Raw genomic sequence first — 15,411 nt, 5'->3', positions numbered from 1 at the left:
CGTGTCCCCTGCATCGGCAGGCGGACTCTCAACCACTGCGCCACCAGGGAAGCCCCTGAAATACCAACTTAATGGAAAAGGGGAGGAAGAAAGTAGCCCTCTTAGGGCATAGTGAATGTTTTTTAGGAAAGATGAATGGACCCTTGGAATAGATGGGGGTGGTATGGCCTTTTGTGGCAAAGTGTGTGGGTGTGAAGTCTTTCCTGTGACAAGAGTCAATCCCCTCCGGCTGATGAAACTCCCAGGGAGGGGATTTATGGCAGTTGAGTTCCTTTTGGAGGATCTGTCTTCAGGCAGAAAAGGAGAATTCAGAGACAGCCCTTCCCTGCATTTGCTTTCTCAAGTGCCTACAGCTGAAAATAATCAATATTCCAAAGTGGTATATTTGGGGTGGCATGTCCTGAACTCCTACTCATATTTTGGGGCGGCATATGCTACCCTTAGGTCCCATGATTTTTGTGCGTGTCTGTCTGCTAAGTGTGTTTTCATGCATTTGTCAAGCTTTGGTCCAAGAATTGCCTTCCTAGTTCTGTATTCCCTGACAGTGGGGGAGGGGTGTGCATAGAGCCCCGTTTACCTCTTACAGCTAGTGGTGTGGATATTTCCCATGAGACCCCCCTCCCTTGTGGAACGACCACACTGCCCTCAGGCTGAACTGAGATGGAGGAAAACCAAGTTCTCATGACATTCACTGAACCGTGAATTCAGCTGCGGCCCCTGGACTTTTTCAGTGATGAAGGTGGTATATTCCCTTTTTGCTTTGGCATTATGTTTTAAACATCTGTGAAAGAGAGTCCTAACTGGTCAGCTCTTCCTCAATACCACATGTTATAATACAATAACAATATAGCCTCCAGTCATTCCTGCAAAAAACAGAAACCCAACACACGTGTAAACTATTGAATTCACTCCACTTTATTCTGGGATGTATACTACAGAGAACACAACTCACAAACATACCAGCGGACATAAAAAACTAAGGCCATTCTGTGAGTTATTTTTAAAACGTAGTGTTTCTGCACATGATCTTTTAAAAAATGAATTACCTAAACCAAGATTCTCTTCTGAAATAAGAATTTAAGGTCAGCACAAGACAACTTTAGGGCCATGTCTAATTTGAAGCCTATGATGTGACAAGAGCGTTTACTGCAACATAAGCAATAGCCCTGAGGCAACCGCTACCTCCACATAAAGCTCTCTTTCCCAGATGTCATCACAAAGTAGTATTGACCACAGTGACCAGTGTTTTAGAAGCCATTTTTCTCCCAGTGAATAGCAAAAAGAGACTTTTACCTAAGAGACACATTGCAGAATTCTTGGAACAAGAGAAAGAAAGGGACCCGTAACTAAGGCACTAAACGCACATTATTTATATAAAGAAATGTAAACAATTTAATACCAACAGGCTCCCTCCATTAGTCTCCGTTATAAAAGTGCACGAGGGCAGCGTGGTCAGGCCGAGCTTGAAGCCCGAGTGAGATGGGAACGTCTCCCCTCCCGGCGAGTTCAGTCGGCTTCTGATGGACGAGGTCTGACGTGGGGCCGTGGACGTAACTAATTTCAAAGTGACTCAAGTGGAAGCCGGGATTTCTCCCCGTCTGTGTTTTAGAGCCTAACAAACAAGGATTTTATTAAGAACTTTAAATTATGGGCTCTGACATTTATTTTTCTTTTAGTCTTTTACCATGTTCTTCTACTGAATTTTACAATGACTTTGGCTTGTTTCGTCAGAGGCCTGGTGGGAAAACTTGTGACCTAATCAGTGCCCTTCCTTATAGGTTCCTATTTTAAGTATAATGGTTCATGTCCCATGTAAACCACACTTGCTTTATTTAAATCTTGTCTGAATGGTAAAGATGTAACAAATGGACATACAGCACTGTAAACATTTCAAACTCCACTGAGTTTCCTTTGGATGGACTGGTGAGAGTCCAGATGCTGCCAGACAGGCAGCTGCTGAGTCCAGAGCCAGACAGGGAGGTGGGAAGGGGTCACAGCTGAGGCCAAGCGCAGTACTGTAACTGCATTAACCTCTACCTGACACTATCAATTTTAGAGTCCAAATCATGGACAGTGTATTTCTTTAAATAAGAGAAGAAAAAGCTGTGTAGGAAAACACAAATGATTACAGTTTTAAAAGAAGCCTTATTGCAAACAAAACAAAACAATCAAAAAAAACCACACCAGATCTCTGACACAGGACAAATGCAATCCTGATTGTTAAACTATTTCTTATTTCCAAATATAACCAGAAGTCTGAGAGAGACCTAAATTAGAAACCTCTTTTATTAAATGGGGTGGGGGGGGGTGGGGAAGGCTAAAAAAATAACCACCTTAGAAACCAAGGAAGCTGGGTCTGGAGCAGATGTGCATAATAACTAATTAGTAGCCCCGGCAACTAATTAGTAGCCCCAGGAGGATTAAAAACAGCCTTGGGAGAGTAGTTAAATACAGGTTGGGCTCTTCGGCTGAGGCGCTAGTTAGTTCTCTTCCAGTGAAAATGGTACGCCAACAGAGTGCTGCGGTGGCTTTCTGAAAGAAGAGTCTGCTGGGTAAGTCTAGCTCACAGCGTGCTTGCCTGTCACAGCGATGCCGGTTTCCACTGCCGGTGGAAATCACCGTCCAGCACAAAGGAGATGTAATTAAGGAGAAGGCACTCGTGCCAAGAGTACACAAAGCTAGAAACAGTGTTTGAAGCTGGTTCAAGGCAGGAATAAGCGGACAGGTTTTTTAACAGTAAAGACTTTTTTCGCGGGCTCTCACTGTTTGCTTGCCTGTCACAGCGATGCCGGTTTCCACTGCCGGTGGAAATCACCGTCCAGCACAAAGGAGATGTAATTAAGGAGAAGGCACTCGTGCCAAGAGTACACAAAGCTAGAAACAGTGTTTGAAGCTGGTTCAAGGCAGGAATAAGCGGACAGGTTTTTTAACAGTAAAGACTTTTTTCGCGGGCCTCTCACTGTTGTGGCCTCTCCCGTTGCGGAGCACAGGCTCCGGACGCGCAGGCTCAGCGGCCATGGCTCACGGGCCCAGCCGCTCCGCGGCATGTGGGCTCGAACCCGTGTCCCCTGCGTCGGCCGGCAGACTCTCAACCACTGCGCCACCAGGGAAGCCCAGTAAAGACTTTTAATTGCCCCATATTTTCTGCTGCTCTGACCGGCATTCCCATTAGGACCAAAAAAAAAAAAAAGTAGCTGCAGGGCTCCAGCGGAGTGGAAACAATGACCACACGTTTCTTTTTTGCCTCAGAAGGAGATTGGTGCTGTTGACTTGCTGAATTTTCCATTGACTCCAAATAACAGGGATATTTAGGCGAACAATTGGTAAAAAGTGGGTTTTACTAATGAAAGAGGAAACCTGGGACTAAGAAAGAGAGATCCCTCACTATCATTAAAAAAGGATTCATTTTTGTGTGACCATTTTGGTTTTAAGAATAAAACTTGTCAAGGCTACAAGGATTGAATAATTTAGGTTAAACCATTACGGCCCTGTCTGCAAGTGCTGCTGTTGATTTAGTGGCAGAAGTCAGACACCCATGCACACACAGAAAATACAATAACCTTCCTTTTTGTGGCAGGTTTTAAAGAAATATTTCAACCAAGACACAACTTCAAGTGTTTCTGATGGCAATAAGAGAACGTTCTTCTATGCTTTCCTTTAAAAGGTAAGTGACTTGATGTATACCGTTTATAATGCAGAAAAGCTACACCTGCTAACAAGCCGTAAAGAAACCAGCACTAAACAAGGTTACACAGAAGTGAAGAACTAAACTGTATAAATTCCTGACTTTAAAAATTCAAACTAAGGTTTCTGAGTGGAGAGCCTGCAGTTGCTCCCTGAGACTTGTCCAGCTCTTATTTTCCACGTGAGAAAAGGGCACTGGTGGTCTTCTGACGTCTAGGTCAGTGCACGGCTAAATGCCAAGATTTCATGAGTAATGAAGGGCTTCCCATTAAAATGTTTGTTCAGCTTAAGGACAAGGGGTTTCTGTTTTCTGGTCTTGAGGAAGGATGCAAGGGTTTGATTGGCATAGAAAGGAGTGCGGGCACAGGGCCGAGAGGGAGCCAAGAGGAAGGGCCCTCACCTCCACCGTCAAGTGCCAGCACTTGATCTGGGCCAGTGCTCAGGAGCCCCAGATCTGCCTCCTGTCTGGAGAGTTTGTTAGGAAGCAGGATTGGGCCTTTAAGAAGATCTTGTGTGTACCTTGTCTGCTAACAGCCTGATGATTGTTTGCTAATACTCTGGCCCAAGTTATTTCACAGCGATCGCTCCCTGCTACACAGTGTTGAAATTACATTCAGAGATTAAAAAAAAAAAAAAAAATCCTGTGTGTAGCAATATTTTTCCACAAAACTAAGTGCAAAATATCTTTAACAAATAATGACGATAGTAAGAAATATTTGACATAGTCATGCAAAAAAGCATCTCGGTTTACAAAAGCTTAGAACATTTCCAAAATATCCCCTAGGTTTCTACACTGTGAACCTTACAATCTTACTCCTTTTTCTTTGCATTTAAATGTGGCTGTTTGTGTAAAAAACGGTAACATGCAAGTTCGATGATCTCCAGTCCACCAAATATTCTCTCCTGCAGCACGAAGATGACAATGATGATTATAAAATACCACCGAACAAGGCTGTATAGATAGATGAGCAGGCACACTGCAGGGCTGAACAGGGTCCAGTACAGTATGGAGAGCAATTTGACCACAAGGACCCTGAGCTCAGACTTGCAAGGTGGGATGACGGGCTGCCCCGTAAAGTAAAAATTCTTCTCCCCTTGATAGAAGGAGCGCAGCCTCTCCTCTTTCTCTTCCCACCGCTTGCGGCACCAGAGCTGGAGGTCCTCCTTGGATGTGGGGAGGGTGTCCACTGGGTATCGGTGGACGTGGAAGTGGATCTCCTTAGGAAAGTCCCCGAGGAGGAGGTGCCTCTCTGTCTGGGGAATGTTGTGAGGGTATGCCACCGTGATGTCATGGACGGCATCCAGGTTCTTACCTAGGTTTTGGAAAAGATGAAAATACAGATGGAGTAAAGATCAATTCAGACAGCAATGCTGATTCACAAAATCAGGACCAAGTGAACCAAGATGAACAAACAAGCGCTGTAAATACTCATGGTTCCTATGCTCTTGGGTCACTATTTACCAGTCATTTTTAGTTTCTTATCTGCTTGCTAATTACCACAAAGACCTTTAGAAAGAAATTACCTTCATTTGTAGAAACGGTAATCTGCCATTCTAGAACTAAACGAATAAGCACATAAAGTTAGATTTGAGATAGGAATTAGAGCGCAGACAGCTCTTTTACACCAACAGGACTCATTGTTTTGAGACCTCCTATCAATAATAAATACACCCTCTCTCCAGATAAAAAACTTGCTCACCATTAACCCAATATTATCACGAAAGCTACTGGAAAGAAAAACTCAGACTTGATGAAGGGGTCAGACATGCATGAAAGCTTCCATATGGTTTTTTTTATTTCTAGAAACATCAGTGTGAAGTCTGAATAAGACCCTGACCCAGTACAGCACCCTCCTTAGAAATCTCATGATTTAGTTACTTTGGGGTTAAGTGTTGTCGGCAAAGTCATATGCCAGATGCTGGAGATAGAGAAGTGAATGAAATACGGTCCCTAACCTCACTGCAGAGCTCACAGCAGAATCAGGGGGACGGCAAGTGCAGTGCCCTAACAGGGGCCTGTGGAAGGGGGGAGGGAGCTGGGGAAGCAGGAGAGCGCTGGCAGGGTGAGCCTCCCAGCAGAGAACACTGGGGCGCTGAGGGCACTAAACACAAGCTGGAGGCATTTGGTTAAGGCCCTCATTGTCAAACTTGAGAACTGGAACTCAAGTCTGTAGGTGACAGAGAAGCACCTTAAATGGTGGAGAACCACTTAAGGATTTTAAATAGAAAAGCGACCAGAATTTGTTTCATTTTAGCAGGGATTAGCTTGGGGGCAGTAATAAGAATAGTTTGGAGAGGACCAGGGGCAAGAGAGGTCGGAAAAGTAATTTGATTGGTCATTACAAGGCAAGAGATGAAGAGGAGGTAGGGTCTAAAGTAAGTGACATGTCCAAAAAAATCACAAGGAAGAACTGACCCGACAGAATGCTCAACTGGGGAGGGATGAGCCCGACCGAGGTTTGTTTCTGCTCCGGGTTCTTGAACGGACTGCGGTGGGTAGGGTTAGGGTTAGGGTTAGGGTTAGGGTTAGGGTTAGGGTTAGGGTTAGGGTTGGGGTTGGGGGTGGGGTGGGGGGTGGGGTGGGGTGGTAGTTTTGAGATTAAAAATGTGAGCGGAGTTCGATCTTTAAGAAATCAAGAGGATCACCTATGGAACCCTGTAACGAGGCCCAGGGAGGTTAAGTTTTTTGCCCAAGGGCACACAGCGTGTTGATGCATAGTCTCTGAATGTTGCTTTCTTCCACATCAAGTTATGTGCAGTGAGAGACTTTTGAAGTGAAATTTGCAATCACAGAACCATATGAGGTATGCGAAATTAATCTGTGGTGGCGGAAATCAGAACAGTAGTTGCCTGTAGGGGAGAGAACTGATTGGAAGGGAGCGTGAGGAAATTTTCAGGAGGGCAGGGACATTCTGTATCTTGATTAGGGTGTGGATTACATCAAATGGTACATTTAAGATCTGTGCATTTCATTCTACTCAAATTTTACCTCAATATTAAGAACAGTAGATATATGAAGCAACTTCCCTACCTTAGCTCACCATGTTTACCCTTACTACTGAACCATTACTGAACCTCTATAAATATATACTGTCCGTCTCCTCTACTCTGTGATTTACCTTAGAGAAAGGACCAGGTTTCAATCTGGTTTCATAACTGCGTTATAAAATACTCAGCCCTTAATAAGAGCTATGTCATAAAAAATAAGAATACCTATATCAACAAGGTTTAGGTTCAAAACCAGAGGGACAATCCCTTAGGGACCCTGTGCACTGTTGACATGGGAGTAGAGGAGGCAGTGCAAGGCTGGTAGAGGCAACTCCACTGCACTTGCGTCTGAAGTCCTAGAAGAGAGACTAGGCCCAACCATTCGGCTCCAGAGGAGGGAACTGGGTCCTGTGGTTAGAAGCCACAGGGAAAAGCTTTTTCGCAGCTGTCAAGAGGTGATGTGTTCACCATTTGAGAAAAGACGGGTTGACCATGGCCTGGTGTGCTGTAGCAGGAATTTACGTGCTGGAAGGTGGGCCATCTGATCAAGCACCCAAAGACAAACTCTTTCACTGGTACACAGTATGATATATCCACTAAGAAGGTAATACAATGTGTCTTACCTGTTAACTCACCTGCGTTAAAAATTGAGCAACCTTTTGTCAATTTAGCATCAATCAAGACTACCCTGCTCTATCACAGATCAAACTTTTCCATGACAAGCGAGTCTGATATTTTAGTGCTCCCTCTGCCTGCAGACCTCAGAGCCTGTTTCTTTATGCCCACCAACCAGAGCCATAATCCTTGTTCTAGCTGTCTTAGCTCCACTTCATCTACCCTTTCCCCACTTTCTCTCTCAATGAGGGAAAAGACATGTCTTCACCTCTTGTCACATGTCATGCCACCTGGCTTCTGATTCAGAACTGAGTTACATTTCATTTACTTTGAAAACTCTTCTGTGAGAGGGCAGACAGCAGAAGCAAGAAGAACTACAATTCTGAAGCCTGTGGAAGGAAAACTACATTCACAGAAAGACAGACAAAATGAAAAGGCAGAGGACTATGTACCAGATGAAGGAACAAGACAAAACCCCATAAAAACAACTAAATGAAGTAGAGATAGGCAACATTCCAGAAAAAGAATTCAGAATAATGATCCAGGACCTCAGAAAAAGAATGGAGGCAAAGATCGAGAAGATGCAAGAAATGTTTAACAAAGACCTAGAAGAATTAAAGAACAAACAAACAGAGATGAGCAACACAATAACTGAAATGAAAAATACACTAGAAGGAATCGATAGCAGAATAACTGAGGCAGAAGAATGGGTAAGTGGGAAATGGGAAGACAGAATGGTGGAAATCACTGCCACAGAACAGAATAAAGAAAAAAGAATGAAAAGAAATGAAGACAGCCTAAGCGACCTCTGGGACAACATTAAACAACCACATTCACACTAGAGGGGTCCCAGAAGGAGAAGAAAAAGAGAAAGGGCCTGAGCAAATATTTGAAGAGATTACAGTTGAAAACTTCCCTAATGTGGGAAACGAAATAGCCACGGTCCAGGAAGCACAGACAGAGTCCCAGGCAGGATAAACCCAAGAAGAAACACGCCGAGACACACAGTAATCAAACTGACAAAAGTAAAACACAAAGAACAATTATTGAAAGCAGCAAGGGAAAAATGACAAATAACATACAAGGGAACTCCCATAAGGTTAACAGCTGATTTCTCAGCAGAAACTCGACAAGCCAGAAGGGCGTAGCACGATATATTTAAAGTGATGAAAGGGAAGAACCTACAACCAAGATTACTCTACCTGGCAAGGATCTCATTCAGATTCAATGGCGAAATCAAAAGCTTTACATGCAAGCAAAAACTAAGAGAATTCAGCACCACCAAACCAGCTCTACAATAAATGCTAAAGGAAATTCTCTAAGTGGGAAACACAAGAGGAGAAAAGGACCTACAAAAACAAACCCATAACAATTAAGAAAATGGTAATAGGAACATACATATCGATAATTACCTTAAATGTGAATGGGTTAAATGCCCCAACCCAAAGACACAGGCTCGCTGAATAGATACAAAAACAAGACCCATATATATGCTGTCTAAAAGAGACCCACTACAGACTTAGGGACACAAACAGACTGAAAGGATGGAAAGAGATATTCCATGCAAATGGAAAACAAAAGGAAGCTGGAGTAGCAATGCACATATCAGATAAAATAGACCTTAAAATAAAGAGTGTTACACGAGACAAGGAAGGACACTACATAATGATCAAGGAATCAATCCAAGGAGAAGATAAAAACAATTATAAATATATATGCACCCAAAATAGCACCTCAATACATAAGGCAACTGCTAACAGCTATAAAAGAGGAAATCGACAGTAACACAATAATAGTGGGGGACTTTAACACCTCACTTACACCAATGGACAGATCATCCAAACAAAAAATTAATAAGGAAACACAAGCCTTAAATGGCACAACAGACCAGATAGATTTAATTGATATTTATAGGACATTCCATCCAAAAACAGCAGATCACACTTTCTTCTCAAGTGCACACAGAATATTCTCCAAGATAGATCACATCTTGAGTCACAAATCAAGCCTCAGTAAATTTAAGAAAATTAAAATCATATCAAGCATCTTTTCTGACCACAATGCTATGAGATTACAAATGAATTACAGGGGAAAAAACGTAAAAAACACAAACACATGGAGGCTAAACAGTACGTTACTAAATAACCAAGAGATCACTGAAGAAATCAAAGAGGAAATCAAAAAATATCTAAAGAAAAATTACAACGAAAACACGACGATCCAAAACCTACGGGATACAGCAAAAGCAGTTCTAAGAGGGAAGTTTACAGCAATACAATGCTACCTCAAGAAACAAACATCTCAAATGATCCAACCTTACACCTAAAGGAACCAGAGAAAGAAGAACAAACCAAACCCAAAGTTAGTACAAGGAAAGAAATAATAAAGATCAGAGCAGAAATAAGTGAAACAGAAACGAAGGAAATAATAGCAAAGATCAATAAAACTAAAAGTTGGTTCTTTGAGAAGATAAACAAAATTGATAAACCTTTAGCCAGACCCATGAAGAAAAAGAGGGAGAGGACTCAATAGAATTTGAAATGAAAAAGGAGACGTTACAACTGACACCGCAGATAAATACAAAGCATCCTAAGAGACTACTACAAGCAACTCTATGCCAATAAAATGGACAACCTGGAACAAACGGACAAATTCTTAGAAAGGTATATCCTTCCCAGAGTGAACCAGGAAGAAATAGAAAATATGAACAGACCGATCACAAGCACTGAAATTGAAACCGCGATTAAAAATCTTCCAACAAACAAAAGTCCAGGACCGGATGGCTTCACAGCTGAATTCTATCAAACATTTAGAGAAGAGCTAACGCCCATCCTTCTCAAACTCTTATAAAAAAAAACTGCAGAGGAAGGAACACTCCCAAACTCATTCTAGGAGGCCACCATCACCCTGATACCAAAACCAGATAATGATACTACAAAAAGGAAAATAACAGACCAATATCACTGATGAATATAGATGCAAAAATCCTCAACAAAATACTAGCAAACAGAATCCAACAACACATTAAAAGGATCATACACCATGATCAAGTGGGATTTATCCCAGGGATGCAGGGATTCTTCAATATAAGCAAACCAACCAATGTGATACACCATATTAACAAACTGAAGAATAAAAACCATATGATCATCTCAATAGATAGAGAAAAAGCTTTTGACAAAATTCAACACCGACTTATGATAAAAACTCTCCAGAGAGTGAGCAGAGAGGGAACCTATCTCAACATAATAAAGGCCATATACGACAAACCCACAGCAAACATCATTCTCAATGGTGAAAAACTGAAAGCACTTCCTCCAAGATCAGGAACAAGACAAGGATGTCCCCTCTTGCCACTATTATTCAACACAGTTTTGGAAGTCCTAGCCACAGCAATCAGAGAAGAAAAAGAAATAAAAGGAATACAATTTGGAAAAGAAGTAAAACTGTCACTGTTTGCAGATGACATGATATTATACATAGAGAATCCTAAAGATGCCACCAGAAAACTACTAGAGCTAATCACTGAATTTGGTAAAATTGCAGGATACAAAATTAATGCACAGAAATCCCTTGCATTCCTATACACTAATGATGAAAAATCTGAAAGAGAAATTAAGGAAACACTCCCATTTATCGTTGCAACAAAAAGAATAAAATACCTAGGAATAAACCTACCTAAGGAAGTAAAGACACTGATGACAGAAATCAAAGATGACCCAAACAGATGGAGAGCTATATCATGTTCTTGGATTGGAAGAATCAATATTGTGAACATGTCTATACTACCCAAAGCAATCTACAGACTCAGTGCAATCCCTATCATATTACCAATGGCATTTTATTTTAAAGAACTAGAACAAAAAATCTTAAAATTTGTATGGAGTCACAAAAGACCTTGAATAGCCAAAGCAGTCTTGAGCTGGAAGAATCAGACTCCCTGACTTCAGACTATACTACAAAGCTACAGTAATGAAGATAATATGGTACTGGCACAAAGACAGAAATATAAATCAATGGAACAGGATAGAAAGCCCAGAGATAAACCCACGCACCTACGCTCACCTAATCTATGACAAAGGAGGCAAGGATATACAATGGAGAAAAGACAGTCTCTTTAATAAGTGGTGCTGGGAAAACTGGACAGCTACATGTAAAAGAATGAAATTAGAACACTCCCTAACACCATACACAAAAATAAGCTCAAAAAGGATTAAAGACCCAATTGTGAGAGCAGACACTATAAAACTCTTAGAGGAAAACATAGGAAGAATACTCTGACATAAATCATAGCGAGATCTTTTTTAGCCACCGCCTAGAGTAATGGAAATAAAAACAAAAATAAACAAATGGTACCTAATGAAACTTAAAAGCTTTTTCACAGCAGAGGAAACCATAAACAAGCTGAAAAGACAACCCTCAGAATGGAGAAAATATTTGCAAACAAATCAATGGGCAAAGGATTAATCTCCAAAATATATAAACAGCTCATGTAGCTCAATATTAAAAAAACCAAAAAGCCCAATCCAAAAATTGGCAGAAGACCTAAATAAACATTTCTCCAAAGACATACAGATGGCCAAGAAGTACATGAAAAGCTGCTCAACATCGCCAATTATTAAGAGAAACGAAAATCAAAACTACAGTGAGGTATCATTCACACCAGTTAGAATGGGCATCATCAGAAAATCTACAAACAACAAATGCTGGAGAAGGTGTGGAGAAAAGGGAACCCTCCTGCACTGTTGGTGGGAATGTAAACTGATACAGCCACTATGGAGAAGAGTATGGAGTTTCCTTAAAAAACTAAAAATAGAGCTACCACACGACCCAGCAATCCCACTACTGGGCATATACCCAGAGAAAATCATAATTCAAAAAGACACATGCACCCCAGTGTTCACTGCAGCACTATTTCCAATAGCCAGGTCATGGAAGCAACCTAAATGCCCATCGACAGATGAATGGATAAAGAAGATGTGGTACCTATATACAATGGAATATTACTCAGCCATAAAAAGGAATGAAATTGGGTCATTTGTAGAGCTGTGGATGGACCTGAGACTGTCATACAGAGTGAAGTAAGTCAGAAAGAGAAATACAAATATCATATATTAACGCATATATGTGGAACCTAGAAAAATGGTACAAATGAACCGGTTTGCAGAGCAGAAATAGAGACACAGATGTAGAAAACACGTATGGACACCAAGGGTGGAAAGCGGCGGGAGGTGCTGGTGGTGGTGGGATGAATTGGGAGATTGGGATTGACATGTATACACTGATGTGTATAAAATGGATGACTAATAAGAACCTGCTGTATAAAAAAATAATTTTCAAAAAAAAAAGTATCGGCCATAGTGATAATAAAAAAACAACAAAAAACCCCAACTCCTCTGCAGTCAGCATTTCTGCCTACGCCTTCTGCCCAGCCCTTCTCCTCAGTCAGGGTTACGGGCCCATCAGCCTCAGTGGTCCACAGCCTTGGACTCTCTCCTTCCCCATGCAACCCCCACCATCTTGCTACTCAGTCACTCTACACCACTTCCTGCAGCTCACCTGTCCCAGCCTTTCTCCTCTAGGCGGTTCTTAATGCGTATCAAGCAAATACAGCCATGTATCATTACAAACTGGTAGCAAAGTGGTATGTACTATACTAGTAAGAAGCTAAACTGCCCCTTTCTGCATTCTTCTTGACAACCTGTAGGGTAGCGGTGTATGTGTACGTGCACACGTGTCTATTCAGTATAGAAATGGCAAGTTTTGAGACAGAGATGGTACCACTGACAGAAACGTTTTGTGAAAAAATTCTAGATTCCCTGCAGTGCAGAGCATGAGGGCTGTGAAAGCAGACTGCCTGGGTTCAAATCCTAGCTCTGCCTCTTATTAAATGAATGAATGAATCTCTCTGTGACTTACTTAGTTCCTGTATCTATAAACCACCTCACAGGGCTGTTGCAAGGGTTAAATAATATATGTAAAAAGACAAAACTAGATCGGATACATAGTAAGCGCTACTGCATCAAAATGTTAGCATGTTAGGCTCTAACCTAACTTTAGCTTGTGTTAGTCCACAGATGCCGGCACGGTTAGTGGGGCAAATACTGCATTCAGATATCTTCTTTATACTACTATCCAGGGCACTCCTCTCTTGGGCCCTGAAGATGCCAATTATGGACCTCATGTCTTGTACTCAAGACAGATGTTCAAATTATTATTTCACAGAATGGCGAAGAACATTGCTCTGCCTCAAATATTTCAGGTTCTTCCCCTGAAATATTTTATCTCAATTTTCTTCAAAGACCAGCTCAAATTCTAAGGGTTCTAAGCAGAGTTTTCTTTACATATTCAGGCCAAGTGGTCTTGCCCTCTGTGAGTGCTTAAGGCACATGTGTTGATGTGCTCTTTTGGGCACTTACCTGCCATCCTGCACTACAGTACTAGAAGCTCACAGGAACCCACAGTGTCCCAGGGAAACATAAAAAGCTAAAGGGCAGGACCGTGTCTTTGCCTCTTTAGAACCTTAGTACCTTACATAATGTCCTGCACTTAAAGAGGTTCCAGAAATGCTTATTTAACCAATATCTATAGACCACCTATCTTCTCATCTAAAAATAGAGGAGGGAATTATAATTCCTTCTGCATGAGGCTGTTATAACAATTTTGTGAACTAATGTACACAAGGCTCTTTGCATAGGACTGGCACGTGGAAAAGTTCTTAAATGTGAGCATCTGCTACAACTTCTACTATATTCAGTTAATGAGACTGACCTGCTCTAGTGGATTTTTTTCAACTTGGTTCTATGAATTCTTGGTTCTGAAAGAATTACAGCCATCTTCGGTGGGGCTGTTGGGTGTTACCTTACAGAAAGGCAGTGTTCCCAAAGTTTCTAATACGTTGCTTGCTTGGAATTCAGAGCTCTGGAATGATGGACGTCAACATAATTAAAACACTATCTATGTTATAAACAAGAGCAACATCGTAACATTAGAAGCTAAAAAAGACAGTAAGGTGAAAAAGTGAGAATTGGCAAGAAGGAGAAGAAAAGACAGCTGATATCTTGTCACTCCTTGCCTGCAGCTGGGTCTTCAAGCATCACAGACTCAGAAAGGCGTTAGGGCCAGAGCAGGAGAGGTGGAAATGGAGAGAGGCTTTTATACCTGGCAGTGTCTTGACAATTTTTAAACTTTATAGTTAGTAAATGTCTCCAGACAACACAAAGCCACATACAACTCTTGACTGCTGAGAAAAGAGCTTACTTTTCAAACTGTCTTATCAAGACCTCTTGGCCCTGGGGCCTCTAGCCCAGGGGAACCCTTACTACCAGACAAGTTAGCTTCCTCCCAGAAGGTAGCAGGCCAGGGGTTGGCAGGCTTGCAGAACTCGGTTCATACGTAAGTGACAATAATGAAATGGATACTCAGAAGTTGAGATGTGCCTCTATTTCATTTACCAATTTATAATAGCTAAAATAACGCATGACGGATTAAGAAGAGAGAAAAGTTCCTGCAATTACAAAGGAGTTAAACTATCTTTAAATTTTCTGGTATGAAAACAACAGACTTTTCAGTATGCAAATCAACTTGGGTACATGATTATTAGTAGAGCCCTACTCACCAGGAATGGGGGAGGGCCAAGTCTTTACACATTTGTATGTTTAAAATGAAAGAATGGAGTGAAGAAATCCCCGTTTGCCCAGATTCAATTATATAGTTCAGTGGCAGAATAATAGAAATGTAAGCTTTTTTGTTTCTTTTTAAACCAAAGTGATCTTTAATGGAGCTGATAACAACTGTCTTTTCTTTCCCCCTTCCATAATCAAATGTACGCAGAACATACAAAAGTATAATTTATTTTGGATATCATTTTAATGCCTGCTTTTAAAAAATTACAAATAAGTTTATTTTCTATTAGAGCTAGATCCATAAATCTAACTACATGTATTAGTTTTTTGGGTTTTTTTTTTTGCGGTACGCGGGCCTCCTCCTCACTGTTGTGGCCTCTCCCGTTGCGGAGCACAGGCTCCGGACACGCAGGCTCAGCGGCCATGGCTCACGGACCTAGCCGCTCCGCGGCATGTGGGATCTTCCCGGACCGGGGCACAAACCCGTGTCCCCTGCATC

At 41.6% G+C, this 15,411-nt stretch overlaps 1 protein-coding gene across 2 annotated transcripts in view; it reads right to left on the bottom strand.

Moving 5' to 3' along the window:
• Nucleotides 1-4,372: 4,372 nt before the first annotated feature.
• LCLAT1 (lysocardiolipin acyltransferase 1) overlaps nt 4,373-15,411 on the bottom strand; it is a 200,036-nt gene continuing 188,997 nt past the window's right edge. Inside the window, exon 6 of one of the 2 annotated variants that reach the window (XM_007470879.1) lies at nt 4,373-4,997. In XM_007470879.1, the coding sequence (XP_007470941.1) occupies nt 4,495-4,997 (503 nt within the window). In that variant the 3' untranslated portion in view covers nt 4,373-4,494. The remainder of the gene's footprint in view (nt 4,998-15,411) is intronic. The other variant, XM_007470880.1, reaches the window with a different exon arrangement.

The sequence above is a fragment of the Lipotes vexillifer genome, unplaced genomic scaffold, assembly GCF_000442215.2.
Source record: "Lipotes vexillifer unplaced genomic scaffold, Lipotes_vexillifer_v1.1 scaffold717, whole genome shotgun sequence".
Classification (NCBI taxonomy): Eukaryota; Metazoa; Chordata; class Mammalia; order Artiodactyla; family Lipotidae; genus Lipotes; species Lipotes vexillifer.
The sequence above is the reverse complement of the archived record's forward strand: the minus strand, read 5'-3'. Positions and strand labels throughout refer to the sequence as shown.